This window comes from Pholis gunnellus (assembly GCF_910591455.1).
Source record: "Pholis gunnellus genome assembly, chromosome: 21".
NCBI lineage: Eukaryota > Metazoa > Chordata > Actinopteri > Perciformes > Pholidae > Pholis > Pholis gunnellus.
Genome location: NC_136548.1, coordinates 10,765,663 through 10,785,232, shown reverse-complemented (window position 1 = coordinate 10,785,232; position 19,570 = coordinate 10,765,663). Strand labels below are relative to the sequence as shown.

General features: G+C 41.0%; 1 protein-coding gene across 10 annotated transcripts in view; it reads left to right on the top strand.

The window, feature by feature from the left end:
* plce1 (phospholipase C, epsilon 1) overlaps positions 1-19,570 on the top strand; it is a 73,012-nt gene that overhangs the window by 33,120 nt on the left and 20,322 nt on the right. For 7 of the 10 annotated variants that reach the window (XR_013767569.1, XM_079182359.1, XM_079182352.1 and 4 more), the window contains 8 exons: positions 618-775; positions 2,145-2,287; positions 13,169-13,323; positions 13,425-13,592; positions 17,576-17,941; positions 18,065-18,175; positions 18,306-18,415; positions 18,515-18,631. Coding sequence is in view for 9 of the 10 variants with exons in the window: in XM_079182359.1 (XP_079038485.1) it covers positions 618-775; positions 2,145-2,287; positions 13,169-13,323; positions 13,425-13,592; positions 17,576-17,941; positions 18,065-18,175; positions 18,306-18,415; positions 18,515-18,631 (1,328 nt within the window). In the remaining variant the exon portion in view is untranslated. The remainder of the gene's footprint in view (positions 1-617; positions 776-2,144; positions 2,288-13,168; positions 13,324-13,424; positions 13,593-17,575; positions 17,942-18,064; positions 18,176-18,305; positions 18,416-18,514; positions 18,632-19,570) is intronic. The other 3 variants (XM_079182360.1, XM_079182353.1, XM_079182358.1) reach the window with 2 other exon arrangements.

The window sequence follows — 19,570 nt, the reverse complement described above, 5'->3', positions numbered from 1 at the left end:
TTTTATGTTAGATGGATTTTGTTCTGAGAAGAGAGGGAACTGAAGGAGGAGGAGGCTTTTCTTTAAGGTCAAAATATTCGTCTATTCTTTCTTTCTTGCCTCCGAACTTCTTTTTTCTGCATCTCCCCATTATTCTCCCTCTCTCATCCCCTGCCTACATATTAGTCTGTCTCACCCTGATGCTTGCGGTCCAGATCCTTCCCACCTTTTTTTGCTTTCTTTTCTATCTGTTTTGTGCCTCCGTGGTTTAACTCTCTATTCATTATTTCTTTTCACGCCTTCATTTCTGTTCCGCCGAGAGAGGAAATTGCTTCCTGTAATGACCACAGCAGAGGAGCTGATGACAATGACCACTGATTCAGATGTTGCACAACAGTCTGAAAGGTTAAAAAACGGCACCGGATGAGGTGAATTTTGCCGGAAAGCTTTTGAATCAAACTTTCATCTCAGTTATTCTGTTGATGCACACTACCTCAGGCTGATAAAGCGGAATCGGCGTTATCACTTTATACAATATTAGCTGTGTTTTACTCATACATTTGGACACTCAATGAAAATGGAACCTTTATTTATAGAAATGAATATCTTCACCCATTTGTCAATGATTCCCTTAACAGCTGAACAACTATGTGCAGGACAGAGAGGAACTCAACCTGATTCATCCCGCCAAACAGCTCCTTCTGTCCTGCCCGGGACGTCCCGGGGAGTCTCGCTGGCAACCGGACCCGAGCCCCTGCCTCAATCCCTGGTGTTGTCATCCCTCTCATCCCCCTAGGTTTGAAGACATTTTTTGTCCAATATAATTTGTCTTAATGTTCCCCAATTGCTGGTCCATCATGTGATGAAAGGATTGGTTATTTACAATTAAACATTTAGTTAAATAAAGGAACACTATGTAGGATTTAGGGGGAAGTTATTGGCAGGAATGGAATATTATATTCATAACTTTGTTTTCAATAGTTTATAAGCAACTAAATCCTCCACACTGCTCCTTTTTAAGTAACCAGCTGATTAACAAGAACTTGAAAAAAAAAAGATACTTAAAGCTACTACAAGATACTGTCATTTTGTGTTGATGTTGGTCCTCCCTGTGGCCGGAATTGGTAGTGTTTGCACCAGAGTCCCTTTAGAAAACCTCTCATTTTACTGCGATACAGTAAATACAGTAGCAATACAGCTTGGGCCTCAAGCATTGTGGTGTGGTCGTTGGCTCCCAGCGGGGCCTGGAAGAGCAGCGAGGCAAAGCTCAGAGGCCCCGCTGGAGCCTGAGCTGCAGGCGTTTCTGGTGAACATGCATGTTTTCATCTGAATCCGCCCCGGTGGCACCGATGACAAACATTAAAAATAACTGTATAGAAATAGCCAATCTTCTCTTTGATGGTCTTGTTGGTCATTTATAGGCATTAATATTAAATTGAGACTGTTGCATAACCAGTCAGATGTTCCTCACAGTAACTTAAAGCAGATGTAATGTACGGTGTTGGTTACATAAAACAGGTTAAACATGACTCTAAAGAAATGCAATCTATGCAAAAAGGATAATAGACCGAACATCTTTGTCTTTCAGACTGTTGGTCAGACAAAACAAACAATTTGATGCCCTCACCGTGTGCTGTAGAACATTGTGATGGGCATTTGTCATTATTTTCGGACACATTATTGACCAATTAATTGATTAATTATTAAATTAATTAATTATTAAAATAAAAATCCAGTTAATTGACAATAAAACGATTTGTTGCATCAGTACTTGAGACTTTAAAGCTATGTGATTAATTATTCAGATTTCATTATCTAATGTTATTGCATTTATTTGTACCTGCACTAATCACGGCGATTAAGATTTGTTTTGTGAATTTGATAATTGACGACAGGACAAATGATATTATTAGAAAGTCATTCTTCCGACTTGAAAGTCATCCAATGAAAATGGCTTCCACAATTACATAACATACTGTTTGTATGATAAAGCATGCATCAGTTGCAACAGCTTTTATGTAGTCTATTATAGAGACTAGGCCTTATTCTAGTTCTAGCTGAAAGGCAATTGGCTGTAATATTGGTCGAGACAGCGTAAGTTCAGAATCACAGGTAAACTTTACTGTGTTATTTATTTCTTGCTTCCGCGTCTTATTTATTTCTAGGTTTTACCGTGCTTGTGGTCAGAGGACGTCGGTGTGTTCCCTGCTGACCGGAGCCCTTCTGGAGGCCACAGCAGCTCTCGGGGCCCGCTCTGCTCTGCCCTACCCTTTGCCCCAGAGCCCCAACAGCCACGCCGTGCTGAAAGGTGAGTGTTAAACTGAAGGGGGTGTGTGTGTGTGTGTGTGTGTGTGTGTGTGTGTGTGTGTGTGTGTGTGTGTGTGTGTGTGTGTGTGTATACGAAATGTTTTCTTTATTTGTAGGTTTCAGTGTACAAACCCCAATTTCTATTGTTTAGCATGAAAAGTTCTCATTATTCCCCTGTGGTCTATGGCTCCACTCTTTTCTCTTCCTCTGCTCTTTTCCCACATTGTTCCTTATCCACTGTGGGTTTTGGGTCGGTAGAAGCATGTCTGTAGTTGATCCCAGTGGTTGCCCTTTCCTTCTTACGTTTCTGTTTATGTCCTCTGCTGTCCTCTCTCTGTCGCTCTCTCTCCCTCCCTCCCCTCTTCTCTTCTCTTCTCTTTTTTTCTCTTTTTTTCTCTTTCTCCACTCCATTCTCCAATTTAGCCACACATGACCACACAATGCTGAAGTGGTGCAAGACGTACAGGAAGAAGAAAAGGCCTCCTCACATCACAGGGTCCACTCAACACTGATGCACACACACACACACACACACACACACACACACACACACACACACACACACACACACACACACACACACACACACACACCAGTTATTTCTTAACATCTGAAAAGAGGTTATATGCACTTCAAACATGCTTGCGCTGCTCCTCTGAAAAGCTCTGGAGGGATATTTTGAATTAATTTGGGTGTTTTACATTAAAAGTACAGCCGCGCACTATATACCTGCTTTTCATTGTACTTAAACCACATGGCAGCAGCTACCCCTGTTCCTGATATGCCTTGAGAAAGACACTAAAATGTAAATTAATGAGATAAGAAAATACATTTCCATCATGCATCATGTCGTCTTTGTTTCTCTCGCTATTTTACTATCCACATACTTCCGACCAGCCGGGTTGTTGGTCAGTTGCTCAGCTGTCTGTCCACCTTCTCTGCAATGATGTTACATATGACATAAATGTAAGCCGATCCTGACATTCATTTCCGCTGGCTTTGGTCCAGGGGACAGACTGTCTCTCGCAAGATCAAGGAGACACACACACACACACACACGCACGTACAAAAATGAATTTGAGTGTTTGTTTCTCTGTGACTTGCTTTAATATTAATCATGTTAACAACAAAACTTTATTTTTTGTCAGACAAGTTTTCGGAGGGAAAAAAAGCACACACACACACATACACGTACAGCACATATCTTCAACATGACACTGTGTTATGTTCTAATGGGTGTTGCAGGAAACAGAATAAAGCCAGACACGCGCACAAATAGCAGCTTAGAAGTCTTGGCAGGAATAGGATTTCATAGGCGCACACACACACACACATGCACGCGTGCAGCATGAAAGACTCCCCGTCTAACTATCTCTTTCTCTGTAACCCAGTACCAAAGCTACCCAGATATTGCTCATGATCATTACCTTAGAGAAGACTCACAGGCACATTGTTGTGTTTAAAAATATTTGAATGATTTTACATTTAGTCTACCATAAAACAGTATCTCTCTGCAGAGGTGTTAATGTCCCTCCAACAGAAACATACACTTTAGTTGGGCTGTTTTAAAAGCGGAGTGCAGGGCCATAAGCGTGAAAATAACCAAACAAAGGAGTGGCTTTAGAAACACAGATTATTATTATTTTTTTGCAAAAAAAAAAAAAAATGCTCAAACTGATTTTAAGATGAGGCATAGTTTTTCAAAAGACATCGTTTGCAAGGTGAAAGTAAATATCAGATGTCATCAAAGACATTTCAGCATCTTTGGGATGGTCTGACCTAAGAACATGTTGATATTACTTGTACAGTTGCCCTGCCTTGTTCCCCTCTTCAGTGTTTCACCATAACCTGCTCTTATTCTCTCATGTTAGTCAACACCTTTTTTTCGTATCTTGTGTATTTCAGTTTGAAATGAACACGCTTTTTAATGGAGCAGAGCATAAAACTCCTAAAACTTACCAGTAAAAATATGTGTAAATGGTAAATAGACTTGTATAACGCTTTACAATCTTAACAGGAAAAAGCACTTGTTTCTTGTGCTTGTTGAATAAAGAGCTCTATTATGCCTTTTCAGGTCAGTCTTTTCAGTCTTACCAGCCTGTGCTAGCTTTTCATACGGAATCTTAGGTACGAATTTGTGACACAAAACTGACTTTGGTTTGAAATAGACATGGCGCTTTAGAAACATGGCGATCGACCACTGTCTGTGGAAGTGGTCCACCCCCTCTGGATATCAAAGGTTGTTTTTTTTCATTGTCCTCCCTGGCGAGGGTCACTTTTATGTCATCTCTATAGAAAAGACTTTGTGTTCTCTCTCCATGCGTTTCCTCTCCTTATTTCTTTTTTGGCCTGAGGTGAAAATGCACCTGTCTTACAAAGAGAAAAGAGAAGAATGAAACCTACATAACAGTTCAGGTGGATTTTTATGTTAAGGTCATAGCATTGAATGATGACTGTGTTTATGCCAGCAGGCACTTGTGTGAGCAGGTGTTATGTTTGAAACATGCTGGGTATCCATGACAGCATGTCTTATCGGAGAATTGAACATGGTTTCATTTGTCAATCTCAGTGTCGGTGTACTGCATATTTCTGCGTAGATCTCGTTATTATAGGTTTGTTTTCCCATAATTATGACACACTAAGACACTAACTAAGAGATGTGGAGGTTGTGATTTCGAGTGTGTCAGTTTCTTTTGTGTATATTAATCCTGTTTTCTATCCTGTCCTAATAAGTTATTTGTTTTAGATTCAGTACAGCGGCAGCCAAACTGGGGCTTGAAATACAACTTAACAAACGTTTGCCTCTGGCCGAAATGCTTTCAAGGATTCCTAGGATAATCGCCTGGTCAACCTTGGTGTATTCTTAGAGTTTTAATGTGAGTGATGAGAGGTGGAATGTTTTTCTAGACCCGCTCCACGTGCCTCATCCATTGTTATGATCTGAAGGTATTTAGCTGGTTCCTCTGATGTTTGTGGATGACTTATGTCTTTCTGTAGCATAGCAATCATTTAGTTTCAGTGGCAGCTCAGCAGCAACGTTGCGGAGATGAGTTAGCACATATCTGGGTCAACAAACTAGTTTGAATAACCACAGTCTTTAAGAATAAAGTAATCCAGCTCACCACATCTGGAGTTCAGCTCAGTGCAGTTGCTAAAAACCAAGACGAAATGAGTTGATTCAGAAAAATAATCAATATTTTTGTCTTTTCTGTCATTTTTCAAGCACTACTTAAGAAAAAATGCTCAAAGCTTCTTAAATGGGGGGGATATGCTGACATGCGAGGCTTATTAGTCGAAAATGATTGTGAGTTGCAGCCCTGGAAGAAACCAAAACATCATAATCATTCATTCATTCATTCATTCCTTCTTCAAATAGTGGATGTCTCATTTTGCTATTCAATAGCTGTGCCTTCATCTCCTCTTGCCCCCGTTACTGTCAAAGTATACACATTTGTAGTTATTTACGTAGAAAGAAAAGCTCTACTGAAGACCACTGGGGTTGAGTGAGCTGTGAATGGGAGTGGTTACGGTGCTTTTCTTGACCTCGTTTCCTTTACAGCACAATTTACCACACTGCTAAAAAGGAAGTGGGCTGCTGAGTAACAGGCTGCCATCCTTCCATCTCAATATTGGTGTTTCTTTCTTTTTTTCCTCTTCCTCTCAGTCGACATTGTACATTGTGTTGCCTGCCAGCATTGACAGCAGATGTGGTGGGGAATCATACTGGAGGGAAGTCTCAAGGATTTCAAAAGGACATATTGTTTGGCCATTATTGCTAAAAATACTCTGTGATTGTGAATTATCTAAACTTTTCAGTTGTGCATTACCTCTGGTAATATCAAAGTTAATATATCAGCATGCCATACTTCATTGTGTTCACGAAGACATGACTCCACTATATCTTTACATTGCAGCCATATTCATTTGTTTAATTTGGAATTTAGTGTCTTTTGCTTAAAATGTCAGAATATTGTGCCCATCCCAGTTTCTCAGAGCCCAAAGTGTCGTACTCAAATTGCTTGTCTTTTCATGTCAATTATCTAAATGGCCAATTCATTTTCTATCGATAAAATCAATTGGCTAATTATTATATAAATCATATTTAATAAAGTTGTTAAAGACTCATTAAGACGTATCATGTAAACGCCTCAGTAACAATCGGCACTTTACTGTGACTTGTCGCATAATAGGAATCTTGTTTTCAAAAAACTACAGAATTTATAACATTTCCCATTTCATTATTCTGTGTATAAGACGAGGTGAGAGGCCGAGACAGAGAGGGGAAAATGGTTTTTCGGACCCATTGTTATCCCTTATTGCTTCTATAGTCTGTCCATATGAGTGTGTGAATTATGACAGTGTGTGGTCCTGCAGTGAGATGGTCTGGCCAGTCTAACTCTAGCGCATGGCTGTGAACTATGTATGGTGTCAGTGAAAGAGCGGGTGGGAGGGAGGGAGAGAGAGAGAGATAGAGAGAGGAAAAGTAAGTGTGGTCAGGAGAGAGAGCAAGGACTGTTTGCTGATGAGGGAAGGGAGAGAAGCCACGTGAGTGAAAACGAGCAACAGACAAAGATACAGCGTGAGTTGGAGAGAGCGCAAGTGAGACATGTAGTAAGGGAGAGAGAGAGAGAGAGAGAGAGAGAGAGAGAGAGAGAGAGCGAGAGAGAGAGAGAGCGAGCAGCTGCAGGAGAGACAGAACCGACGGCTCAAATGTGGACAAGTGTACTTCGCTCTCCTCAGCACTGAACTGTCAGTGTGGACGCAGATTGGCCAGCTGTATCTAGCAACCATGAAGCACTCTCACAGAACGGACTACAAGCTGACCAGTGAGTAGAGGAAATGTGAGTTATTGCAGTATGGATGCCGGTGTCTTCACACAGCTGAGAGAAAGTGTAACATTGAGATAAGAAATATGAAATAAGTCTGTTCATTTACAGGTTTTTTTTTTTGTGTGTCTTAATGCATCTGTTAATTGGAGCCGCAGTATGTTGTCTAGTGTGGTCAGCACTTAGCTGTCATGCGTGTGAGAAATCAAAGGGGACTTGATTCATTTAAGAAGAATACTTGAACCATTTGTTTACATGCTGATCAGGGAATCTTATTATGATGGCAAGTCATTTGCTCAGCTGGTTGTTTTAAGAAGTATTATACATTTAGAGAGACACAAATCAGATTTGGTTTTATCTTGCCTGATGATAGGTGTTGATAGTTTCTAGCTTAACTCTTGAAATGTCATTGTTAGTCATTTTAAAAACTGCAGAATCTGCTCGATGGAATACGTAATTGGTGCGACGTTACTTTCCTTGTCTTTTCTGTCACACAGTTGTACTGTGCGTCTTAACTGTCTTGGCAGGACTTGTGGTCTTTTGCGTTCAAATTGTACCTCAGAGTTCCATTTGTATATTCCTTAAATTCTGTGTTTCCATGTCTTTGATCTAGGTTTTTACTGTGTCACATGTCAATAGCCAGGTTTCCAACTAAATGGTTCTAACATTTTAGCCAAATTTCTGGAAAACCGGCAAACAAAATGCGAAGTAATGGTTGTTTATCATCCGCCACCGCTAGGCAATGATAAGGAGTTGGTTTATCGATATAGGCAGTAGGTGGCGCCAGTTCCAACATCACTAAAAGAGTGCCAGTCGAAACTCAACCAATGAAAAATAATGTAGAAAGTTTGATGAAAATGACATTTCTGTTTGTTTTTACGCGAGGAAGAACTGTGAGGAGACGGTTTTAATCTTTTTCGTCACTTCAGTGGACATTGAAGTCACATGTGTCCTGTATGTTATCAAGTGCATGATGCAAACTCATCTATTTAAATCTGCTTTTAACCTATGAAGCTAGTTATGTATCTTTTGTACTGTTATGTCATCTCTTTTGTTCATAGTGTAATTGCTTTTATCGTTTCTGTTTTTACCAAGTAAAGTGCCTTTGAGTACCTTTTTAAAGCGCCATACATATAAAATATATTATTATTGTTCATTATTAAGTTAGCGCTGGTTTCTTTGTCAAATTTTGCCTTTATCAATGAGCAAACCTTTCCACCTTTGCAAAGCATAAAAACTTCTTTTGCGATATTTCTAATAGAATTGTCAGCGTTTCCACTCAGGCTTTTTTATCACCTGCTGTTGCCTCTAATCTATTTAGATTTTAGTGGCAAAGGATTTAATCTGGCATTGCTTTGCTTACTGACATTGATTATGACTCCGCTTATTTCAAGCAAGAGTCAACTAGACCAGCATGCTCATTTGTGATTTTGTGTGGTGTCCTTTATATTTTGCGTACTGCATTACAAGATTTGATTTACTCGTAGATTCAAAGGGTGTCGCTTGTATCTCGAGTAAACTACAGGTGGCAGTAACATTGCAATCTAATATAAAACTTTGGCATTTTATATAGAAATGCGATGGATGATGCAGCAGTTGGGAAATTGCGTGCGAGCAAGTGTTGTGCACTTGTGCCCCCTTCATACCAAAAACCTGACAGAATGACAAGAATGTCAGGGTCTCTGGGCAACTTCACACTGAACGAGTGTCGTAGCTATAGATGTATTTGGTGTCTGAGGATACAGTAATACACCTTACAGTTAAAGGCCCATGTGTTGCATCTCATTTGTGACACGTCACTGTGAAGTTACGCAGAGACACTGAACTCATGGCTAACTTTCATCTGACTTTGTTCTTTGCGTGTTTCTCCTGTACAAATAGAATGGGCCTCATCCACAGTATAGTTTGACCTGATACCTCTAATATGAAGAGAATAGGGAAGATAACATTTTAGACCACATGCTTCTTTAAAAATCTCAAAATCTACCTTCACTTGACTCAATTATGTGACTTTTTCGATGCTTTAATTTGACCTTTGGAGTCATAACAAGGAGCCTTTTGCTTAATCAGTCCGAACTTCTTATCTACTCCATGTTTTTTGTCGTTGTCCTGCCCACTAATGAAGAAAGGTCAGAAGAGCCCAAATGTTTTATTAATGTCTGCATGTGAATCTCGTGTGCATCCAGTGTACAGATTGGATCAATGAGGGAAACTCCTTGTCGTAACAGACAGATCAATGTTTATTGCTGCTGCAGTGTGTCTGTGTATTTGGCATACGTCTGTATGTTTGTGTTTGCTGCAGTGTGTGTCAGTTTGTTTGCTGCTACTTGCTACTTAAGTGTGCGTACGACCTTGTTCAACGAGGTAGTTATATGAATACGTTATTCTACGATTAACTGCATGCTATTCATGCCGATGAATCAAAGCTAGGAAATATTGTTTTGCTGTGGTCTAAAGGGAAACTGCCTGATGCTGCAGTTTGCCTTGAGATTTCAGTTATATTATACATTATATTTCAACATATAGAGATTTTAAAGGACCATTTTTTATCTGTATTTCCTGAATAATATTTGACAGACTTAGAAACCAATCAGAATAGACTGTGTTCCAGAGTTACTCATGTGGTGATGCAACGCTCCAGTAGATCAGGTTTCAGACGTTATTGTTGTAGTCAAGGACAGTTTAGTATCCCACCCCAAACTGGAAAATAAGATTGTTGATGTTTTGAATTGAAATTATTTTATGAATGCATGGTGATATTTATAGGTTTAAAGTCTAATTTGTTCACAGTCCTTTGACTCAGGCTGTTTGTACTGCACCTGTTTGAGTCCCCTACGTACTGCAGTGGGGAAGTTGTCATCAGCTCCAAACGTGGTTGTGAGAACAGTGTGTGTGTGTGTGTGCGTGTGTGTGAACCTGGCCGGCAACGAAAGATGACGGGGTCTATGTCCAAGGTTCTTCTCTTTTGGTCGGCATAATGACTTGATTTACTGAATGAACAAAAGAAACCTCAAATCAGTGCTGAAAGATTTTATTTTCTTTCATATTGATTCTCCAGTCATATTGGCCTTGAGTCGGTTATAGGTTGACTTATTGTCATACGAAACACACAGTTACTTGATCTCACTGAGACTGAGGCTTGATTAGACATGCTAATGTGTATGTACAGATTGGATCATTTTCAGACATAGTTCATCCAATTAAACAACACACATATTGTTGCAATTATCTTGGCTTAAGTGTGATTTTATGAATTGGTTCCGTTGCAAATATCAGCTTTAAGTGTAAATTGTAAATCTCTATGTGCATATAATATTAGAACAGCACACATGCAGCACTCTAACCCTCTAAACATCAGCCATCAGAAGTGAATCAATACTGTTTTTGATATATCTACCACACAGACACACACGCACACACAGACACACACACACACACACCTGTATTTCCTGGCTCACTTAATGGCCTGTTACTTGTTACAAAGAGACATTTCATGAAAGTGGTGAAAAAGGATGTTCAGCCAATCTACTCCCTCCACCGCCACGTTTAGAGAAGGATCCATTACACACACACAAACACACACACACACACACACACACACACACACAATGTATTCAGCATGCATTACAGATGAGTAAATCCATGCATAAACATCACAGGGAGATCACGGTCAATTACTCACGGGTCTTGTGTTCTCTCAGTCTCACAGCAGCACTGCTGCATGTTCAATATTGCACATCAGTGTTTCTCAAACTAGTGTCTATGATGTGCAACGTGTCGGAGGCCTTTTTCTCATGGGTCTACATCTGATTATGTTAGATACACTGATCACCATCTGTGGAATTCAAGATTTCACTCCATTCAGTCCTCAATGTTTATTTATCACAGCTCTCTGTTGTCACTACTGATATTGTACACTGTGTGTGAAGCTTTGCAGGCACACGTTGAATAACACATGATAAAGAATTCTAATGCATTTGTTTATCTACTGATTCTATTTTGGGAGCCATCGCTTTGACACAATTTTTCTTTTTTTTTACCGTCAACATGTTGGAATCTTTCTGCTTTTAATTTATTTTTCAGAATCTCTTAAGGCCTTTTATTCGCTGCCTTGTCTGACAGTTTCCCAGTTTAAAGGATGAATAAATTAATGGTTTTGACCTCTGCATGGTTATGAAATTCATATCACAATCTGATTTCATATAGTTTCAAACTGTGCTAAAATGTCAACACGCGTTTGGGTGTATTTTATGGAAAACTAGACAACCGCTTATTTTAGTTTTTTGTGCCACTTTTGCGTACCTGTTCCATGCAATAGGAAAAGAAGAGCTCAGAGACGATCAGATCTCTGTTCACATTTTGACCACATGATAGTCGATTGTCTCAACTGTTTCTCCATCATTTCTACCATAGCACTTGTGTGAAAGGGCTCAGTAACGGTGATCATTTCCTCCAGTGTGTGAATTTATTTACAGGCCATATCTTCTGTGCTCTCAGGACATCAGGCTCTCTGAAACACTTTTCTTTCTCCGTTTAATTTATTGCAAATATGTCTATGAAATATGTGTCCCATGTCTGGACCATAAATTAACCTTCACTCATAACCTGAAGTCCGTCTCTGTGTAGGACATTTAAATGATTTGGTGGATTACGCCGTCTCTTAACTGTACTAGATAGATCACACCTGCTGCATAGAATAAACTATTCAACTCTCCACTTATTCAACTAATCCCTTCCTTCCTCTCTATGTTATCTCCCTCCTCTTCTCCCGTCTCTCTTCTGCTCTCATTTACTCTCTTTGTTTACACTGAGCTTCTCTCTCCTCAGACAACCTCCAGTTCTCCAAGTGTATTATATTTATTTTAATCTTTCCTGCCTCTCGTCTCTTTGTTCTTAACTGTTACTCTCAGTCTGTCGCTGTTCGTATCCTACACACACACACACACACACACACTGAGAGTTCATTACAGGAGCTGTGAGTCCGGATCCACAAATCAAACTGTGTAAATACTAAACTGTGCCCCTGCAGAGCAGCCACTGCTGTTGCCATGGCTGCCTGTTGTACATCTCAAGAGTTACCAAGGACACCCTTTAAGTGTGTGTGTTCGCATATGCGTTTGCAGCATACACTATTTTTGATGTGTGTGGCTTGCGAAAGAGGAGTGGGTAGATATGACAATGAACAGACAAAAACGGTCTTAAGTACTTCAATCTGTTTGACGTACTTCTCCTTTCTTGCCTTCATGATATATAAATTGTATTACTCATTTGTTCATTCGTCTAGTTGTGCTGGAAACCTCACCCTTAAACGAGGGGAAGCAGCAATCTCCTGGTAACTAAGAAGGGTTCTGCACATTTCATGCGATCAGAATGCAGGGAGTCCCTCAAACGGTTCCTGGAAAAGCTCCCGCTGTGGAAAAGTTAGTTAGTTTATGTGGCATTCGTCCCAACAATGTACAGTATGTCTACCTGGCAGCTCCAGCACCAGTGTAGAAACTGTCCCATTTGTCCTTTTGTTAGCGGAGATGAGAACAGGTTTGCGTACGTGTGTGTGTAAACAGACAGACTAATGGACCTCACTGAAATCCAAACACAGGAACTGGCAGGTGATCAGTGCTGTTTACTTGTGGAGGGGTGGAAGTGTGCAGACTTCTCTTGGATGGGGGAGAGGTAGAGAGAGTATGTGGTATGCAGAGATTGATGGATCAGAAGACTTGAGACATTCAGGTTAATCCTGAAGAAGAGATCAACATTTCATTGAGGCTTAAAACTTTCACGGTGAACGGGAAACATCAGAGTAGATAATGCATCGTTTTTTTAATCTCTTTCTGTTCTTTTTCCATGTCTTGTTTGAGAAACGGCGGTCTTTGCTTTCCATGTGTGCTCAATACGAGTCCATTAACCTTTCTCTCTCCTCCTTCCCTTCATCTCTCTTTGTCTTTGGATTTCAAGAGCTTTTATCTCTCACTGAGCACCTGAAATAACGGCTAGTTTGGTTCAGCAAATGTCATACTCTGCCTCTTCTTCTGTCCGCTCCTCTTTATCTGTCCATCCAGAGCGTCAGCTGGCCAACAGTATGACCAGCAGCGGCGCTCTTCAACCCAGCGTCAGTGGGATCAGTAAGGAGCTGGCAGAGGTGCGTCACCTCGTTCAGTTCCCCGAGGAGATCGCCTGCATCCTCACCGAGCAAGAGCAGCAGCTTTACCAACGGGTGGGGGAGGACACGTAGTTTTATTGTATTCATACATGAGAAAATGTCTCGCATCCCAAGAGAAAAAGTGTATTTCTTCACTCGTCTGTTCTTTCCTGCAGGTCTTTCCCTTGGAGTACCTCTGTTTCCTCACTCGAGACGTGGGCAGTCCTGAATGTCAAACCAAACGCCACCCAAGCCTCAAGGCCTCGCTGTCTGTGCCCGCCGTACCCACCCAGAGTGCTCAGCGGAGTAACGCCGTGGAGGACCTGGTGGCGCGGTTCAACGAGGTGAGGGGTTTATAAAATCTCTTTCCTTTGTCTCTTACACGCACATAATTGATTATCCAATCGTTGCTGATTTGCTAATTAATTCAGCTCTACTTCAAACAACCACATGTTTTTACCTTTTTTTTTTTTTTTGGTGTGACCTTTTTTAAAGGTTGTGATTCATCACAGTCTCACAGCCTATATCTTCCAAGCTCAGTTTTACTGCAGGGTTTAAGTCTGGATAAGATCACCGGAGAATCTGTGATGCCAATCAGCAAACTATCTGGAATAGTTTAATGGTGCGACTCTTAAATGCCTTGAACAACTTTTCAAACAAGACCATATAGAGATGTTTTTTTATGTTTAAAAAAAAAAAAAGAGCACTTTTTAACTATTGGGAAAATATTGTGTTAGTGCCCTTTAGTGACATCATCAGAGACAGTGAAAACGCGTGCATTGACATGAATGTGAAAGGTTGAAAAGCATTGCAGACCAGTAATTGTGTTTTTTTTTCCTGCTGGGTTTGCGTAGTGGTATTTGCAGTGCGAGTCGTACCAACTTATCAGCTCATGACTGATGCACACACCGTGTGTACAAAAGCGCACGCACACTCTCACAGTGGTGTAATTTGGCTGAAGTTACTCTCCTGGGCCTTGTGTCTCTTTCTGGTGAGTGACTTCGAGAATAAACAATCGCACCATTGTGCTGCTGAGACAGAGAACGCGAGAGAGGGAGAGATTGATTGGAAACGATGATGTCATCTTTAAGTTGCGTGCCTCTCTCACATCAGCTGGTTTTCATTTCAAGTCAGCAAGAGGAGAGACGCACAAAACAGTCAAATGTGCATTGTAGCCATATATGGGCACAATGGAGTACGAGTCAAATGACAACAGTGATTCTCCCTGCGAAGACAACGATGAAGCTGCTTCAAATCGTGGCGCTGTCTGAAGAAGATGAGATACTGTCGGCGTAATTTGTCTTAGCTGTGACTGTGCAGCATAGTTTAGACACGCTTTCCTCAGTGATTGTCAAATATTAACATGAGAAATGTAGGTTGTTTTTTTTTTATAATGAATTTTGAATTCTTATTTACTAGCCGCGTTTAACAACTCCAACAAACTGTTATTGGAATCATTGCGAGCGAAGCTCAAACAATTAGTAGATTGATTAACTCAATTGATGTTTTTTTTAAGCAAAAATGGCAAAAAAAACACAACTTCTCTAAAGAGAATACATTTTCTATTTTTTTTTCTTCTGGATTTTTAAACTGAAAATCTTTGATTTTGGCCCGTTGGTTGAACAAAACAAGGCGTTTGAGATGTGCCATTGCATATTACTGACATTTACACCAAACAATGAATCGATCCATTGAGAAAATAGATTAATTCGTATTGGAAATAGTTTATACGATAATCTATTCTTATAAGGGTTTGTGTCTCAAATGGAACATCTTCAGGTTTTATTGAAATAAGCTGCGTTCCAAAAAGAGATATTTTCTACAACATACTGGATCCACAGCTTTGGAAATATTACATTATTGGCTTCAGGGTCTGATTTCTTTCCTCACACTTGACAGACACAGTTTTGTAAATTGAAATACAATTTTCCCAAAGGTATCTTAAGAGTTTTGATCCTGTTCATTTTCAAGCCATGTATGGGAGTGAGGGATTACGCGGTTAAAATGGATAGCACGGCAAGAGAATATTTGGAGGCAAGGAAGGGTGAGCAGTTTGGGCCCCCTTCGTGTCTGTCCGGAGTGTTTAGCTCTGACGAATATGTGTTCATGCGTTGACTTTGTCATAGTTCTCTGTCAACCTTGGTTATGCAATTCATGTATCAAGGAGAAACTGACCCTCATAGTTCGACTAATAACACACGCACAGATGGAGACAGACAGACTGACAGACAGATGAGCGCACACACAAACATCAAAGGAGGGATCAGTTTGTACCGAGCTCCAGTTCGGTGTGTGTGTGTGTTTGAAATTGTGTGAAGTTGCTATTGATAACAGTTATGCTATGATCTTCTTTGCCCATACACTCTCTCTCTCTCTATATACACATCTCTTCATATCCTATTCATTATCTCTCATACAAAACGCTGAGTACCCACTTTTGCTATCTGGAACATCGGAGGAGATGCCAACTCTGTAATATGCCTTGATCTGTGGCGGTTCAGAAAGCCACTTTGCAGACGGTGAGAATGGTTTAGATGGTGACTGTAATTTAACCCTGACGCTGACAAGGCTTGGCCTCATGTCATAAAGCCCGATAGCAGGTTTTCACGCGAGGCGCGCACATCCTGGCGCAGAGCAGGAGAGTAACAGATAAGAGACTGTGGTGCAGCAGGGTTGTTTGTCAGTAAACAATATACAGTGTGTTACAGCACAACTAATGCACAATAGAGCAAGACCCTGCATCCTTGCCAGCTGCAGGAGGGATTTTCTATAACCGACAATCAGAAAATGGAAATTTGAGCATCTACAATTTCATTCGCTGATGACAGATATCTTCAGAGCGACTAACTAAGTAGACCTCGTGCTGAGGTTTGTTTTCTCTGCTGCTGTTTTCAAGGTCCAGAATAAACGTTGAGCTCCAATACATGTGTTGTTCCGCTGAACTGCATGAATACATTTTGTGTGATTTGTAGGAAAAGTGGGGCAACTTTTGACTTCCAGCTTCTCGGTTTGAGTGGGTGGGACCAGTTTGGAGGAGACGGTTAACTCTCTGAGATGGATTACATTTTCACAGCAGCCTTCCCAAACCTCAGCCCTCCTCATGACCATGCTCCTGTCGCACAGGAGAAATGCATGAACTGGTGTTTCTCATATTGGATAGGGAGACAAATGGGAGCCATAACAAGCCATAACGCTATTAACATGAAGGAGTTTGCATGTGTTGTATCTGTGCTTGCTCGTGAATGAATCCACTTATAGGTCAAAGGTGACATGGGACATTTTACCAGGGTTTCATCACAACCTCCAACAAAAACTCTACAGTACTTTGTGACATGTTTTTTTACTGTGTGTGTGTGTGTGTGTGTGCTTTTTTTTTTTTTTTGTCCCTGTGAAGTCAGACTGTGGTGGGCTTTAAAGACCCTTGCATAACCCAGTAATAGATCTCTGGGCCAGGGGGATGTTTTTACTGCCTGCAAGGGGGTTAGTGAGTTTCAGTTTGTGTGTGTGCTTTTATGTGTGTGTGTGAATACATTCATCAGGCTCAAACACACAGAGACACGGACACTAGAGAGCAAGAAGCAGCCAGATTGAAATCTGATCTTTTCCTGTATTGTTAGCGTGTGTGTGTGTGTGTGTGTGTGTGTGTGTGTGTGTGTGTGTGTGTGTGTGTGTGTGTGTGTGTGTGTGTGTGTGTGTGTGTGTGTGTGTGTGTGTGTGTGTGTGTGTGTGTGTGTGTGTGTGTGTGTGTGTCAGTCAGTCAGTCTCAGAGAATGTGAAAGGAAGCTGACCCTGATACATATCTCGTTCTTCCATCGGGTCTTTTTGCGCGTGCTGGAGAACCGTCAGCTCAGAGACGGAGAGCAGCCGATACATATCTCAGTCTTTCGTGTGTGTGTGTGTGTGTGTGTGTGTGTGCGCGTGTCAGTGTGTGGCCAGCTGGCATAGTCCTGTGCATACGTTACCACTTCAGTAACGGCTTGCCATACCAGACTTTAAAAGAGATGACACGTGCACAAGTAAGACCACACACACGAGTTTCTGTAACTGCTTGTAATAACCGACACACAGTTCCTTCACATAAAAACACAGTCTTAAAAACCTTATTATAACACTATTAGACAAACCTAACACATTTTCATGTAGCTATGTACAGCACAGACAGATATAGTATCACTAGAGGTTGCTCATGTTTTCCGTAAAAATAAGTTTATTTTGAATATTTAAAATGGATATAATTTGAATTATCATACATAGATAATCCCCAAAAATATAGTACCTGTTTGTTTATAATCTTTGACGTGATCGTAACTGTAAACATTATCAACAGGTGAGTTCGTGGGTGACGTGGCTGATCCTAACGGCAGGCTCCATGGAGGAGAAGAGAGAGGTTTTCTCCTATTTGGTCCATGTCGCTAAATGCTGTTGGAATATGGGAAACTACAACGGTGTCATGGAGTTCCTGGCTGGACTCAGGTGGGCACACACAGACGCTAACTACACTATGCTCACATACTGTACACAGGGATTCATTTCTGTGTCGTCCAGGTCCCGCAAGGTGCTGAAGATGTGGCAGTTTATGGACCAGTCAGACATTGAGACCATGAGGAGCCTAAAGGACGCCATGGCTCAGCACGAATCCTCTTCTGAGTACAAGAAGATTGTGACCAGAGCTCTCAACATCCCAGGATGCAAGGTGGGGTTGCTGTTTATTCAGGTTTGGTCAAACCAATAGTCCACATTACTGTAATGAAATAATTAAAGTACAGTAAAAGGCCATAATGGGATATTTTTCTCTGTCCCGTGTCTACACCAATAGGTGGTGCCGTTCTGTGGGGTCTTTCTGAAGGAGCTGAGTGACGCGTTGGATGGGACAGCAAGCATCATCAGCCTCAAACCACCTCTATATAACACAGATGACTCAATAGAGGTACAGTAGACACTGCATGAGCATTCACAAACACACATATAGCTCATAAAACGGACTCAAGTGGCACAATTCAGACATCACGTTATTATAACTCGAGCCTGATTTGTTTTGTCTATCGTCCTTCCTCTAGTTTGTGTCTGACTACAGCGGCCAGCACAACTTCATGTCGCGGTCCGGTTCAGATGGACTACACATCCCAGAGAAAGAAGCCACCGTCAGCAACATCCTCCAGATTATCAGGTACGCCACACCTTTTGAAAAAGTGACGACCATTTTGCTTTGATCTAAAAATGTTCATTAACTTGACTCTCCTCTGACTCTCCTCGTTCTGCTCCTCAGATCTTGTAATCGTAGTTTGGAGGCAGAGGATCCTGACGAGGCCTCCACCAGTCCCTCTTCTACTGGCCCATCCCCTACGTCCAGAAATAACTCCTTTAGGGACCGCTGCCGCAATCAGTCAGTACCCCTTTTTTTCCCCTACTTGTTTTGCATGACAAATTAGATTTTTCTTTTGTACAAAAAAAGACACGAGTTCTTTCAGTGTACCACACAGCTTAGCATAGCACACAGGATGGCTTAGAAGGGTGAATGTTTTCTATAACAAGGTCTTGAACCCATCCAGCTGAAGGATGATCTGTCGGGGTGTTGTGCAAGTTGTGGCCAAGCTTATGAGACACACAGTGCCGTATCAAATGGCACATAGCATTTGACCCAGTCCATCAAGACGTTGGCACATTGTGTGTTAGTTGATTGCACACTGCATTTGTTTTCTACTGGTGTTTAACTGTATTTCCTTGTTTTTCTGGCTTCTTGTTTTAATGTATTTATGTTTTGGTTCTGTAAGGTGGTGTGTAGAGGTTTTCATTCATTCTCCGTGATCCCTTATGGTGCTTAATAGAACATTTCACCCCAAATGTTACATTTTTAGTCATTATATAGCTTCTATTATAATACCATATTACTTTATATTGAAGCACCCTAGATCCACTCCGTTAAGGCAGACTGGAGCTATTGTTTTGAAATGTGACCCTTTCTGCCAAATTTTTTTTTTTCCCCAAAATGTACCTTTTTTTGTTTTACCTATTCATAGACACTTTTTCTCTGAGGGGGACATACACAGGGATGTGCATGCTCTAACATGCAAACACGGCCGAACTGGCTGCGTAAACAAAGCACACATAAGCTCGTATTACAACACACAGAGTGCGAGAGAGACTTCATTCTCAAATCCGCTACATCTTTACATCGCAAATAGTTGTTTGTTGCCATGTTGATGCTCTGAATTTCGATTTTAGCATCTTTGATTATTGCCTCTTTGTTATCAAACTCTTACACTACTATTACCATATTATTATGAAGCTGTAATGTAAAGTGCATCTTTAGATGGAAAACACT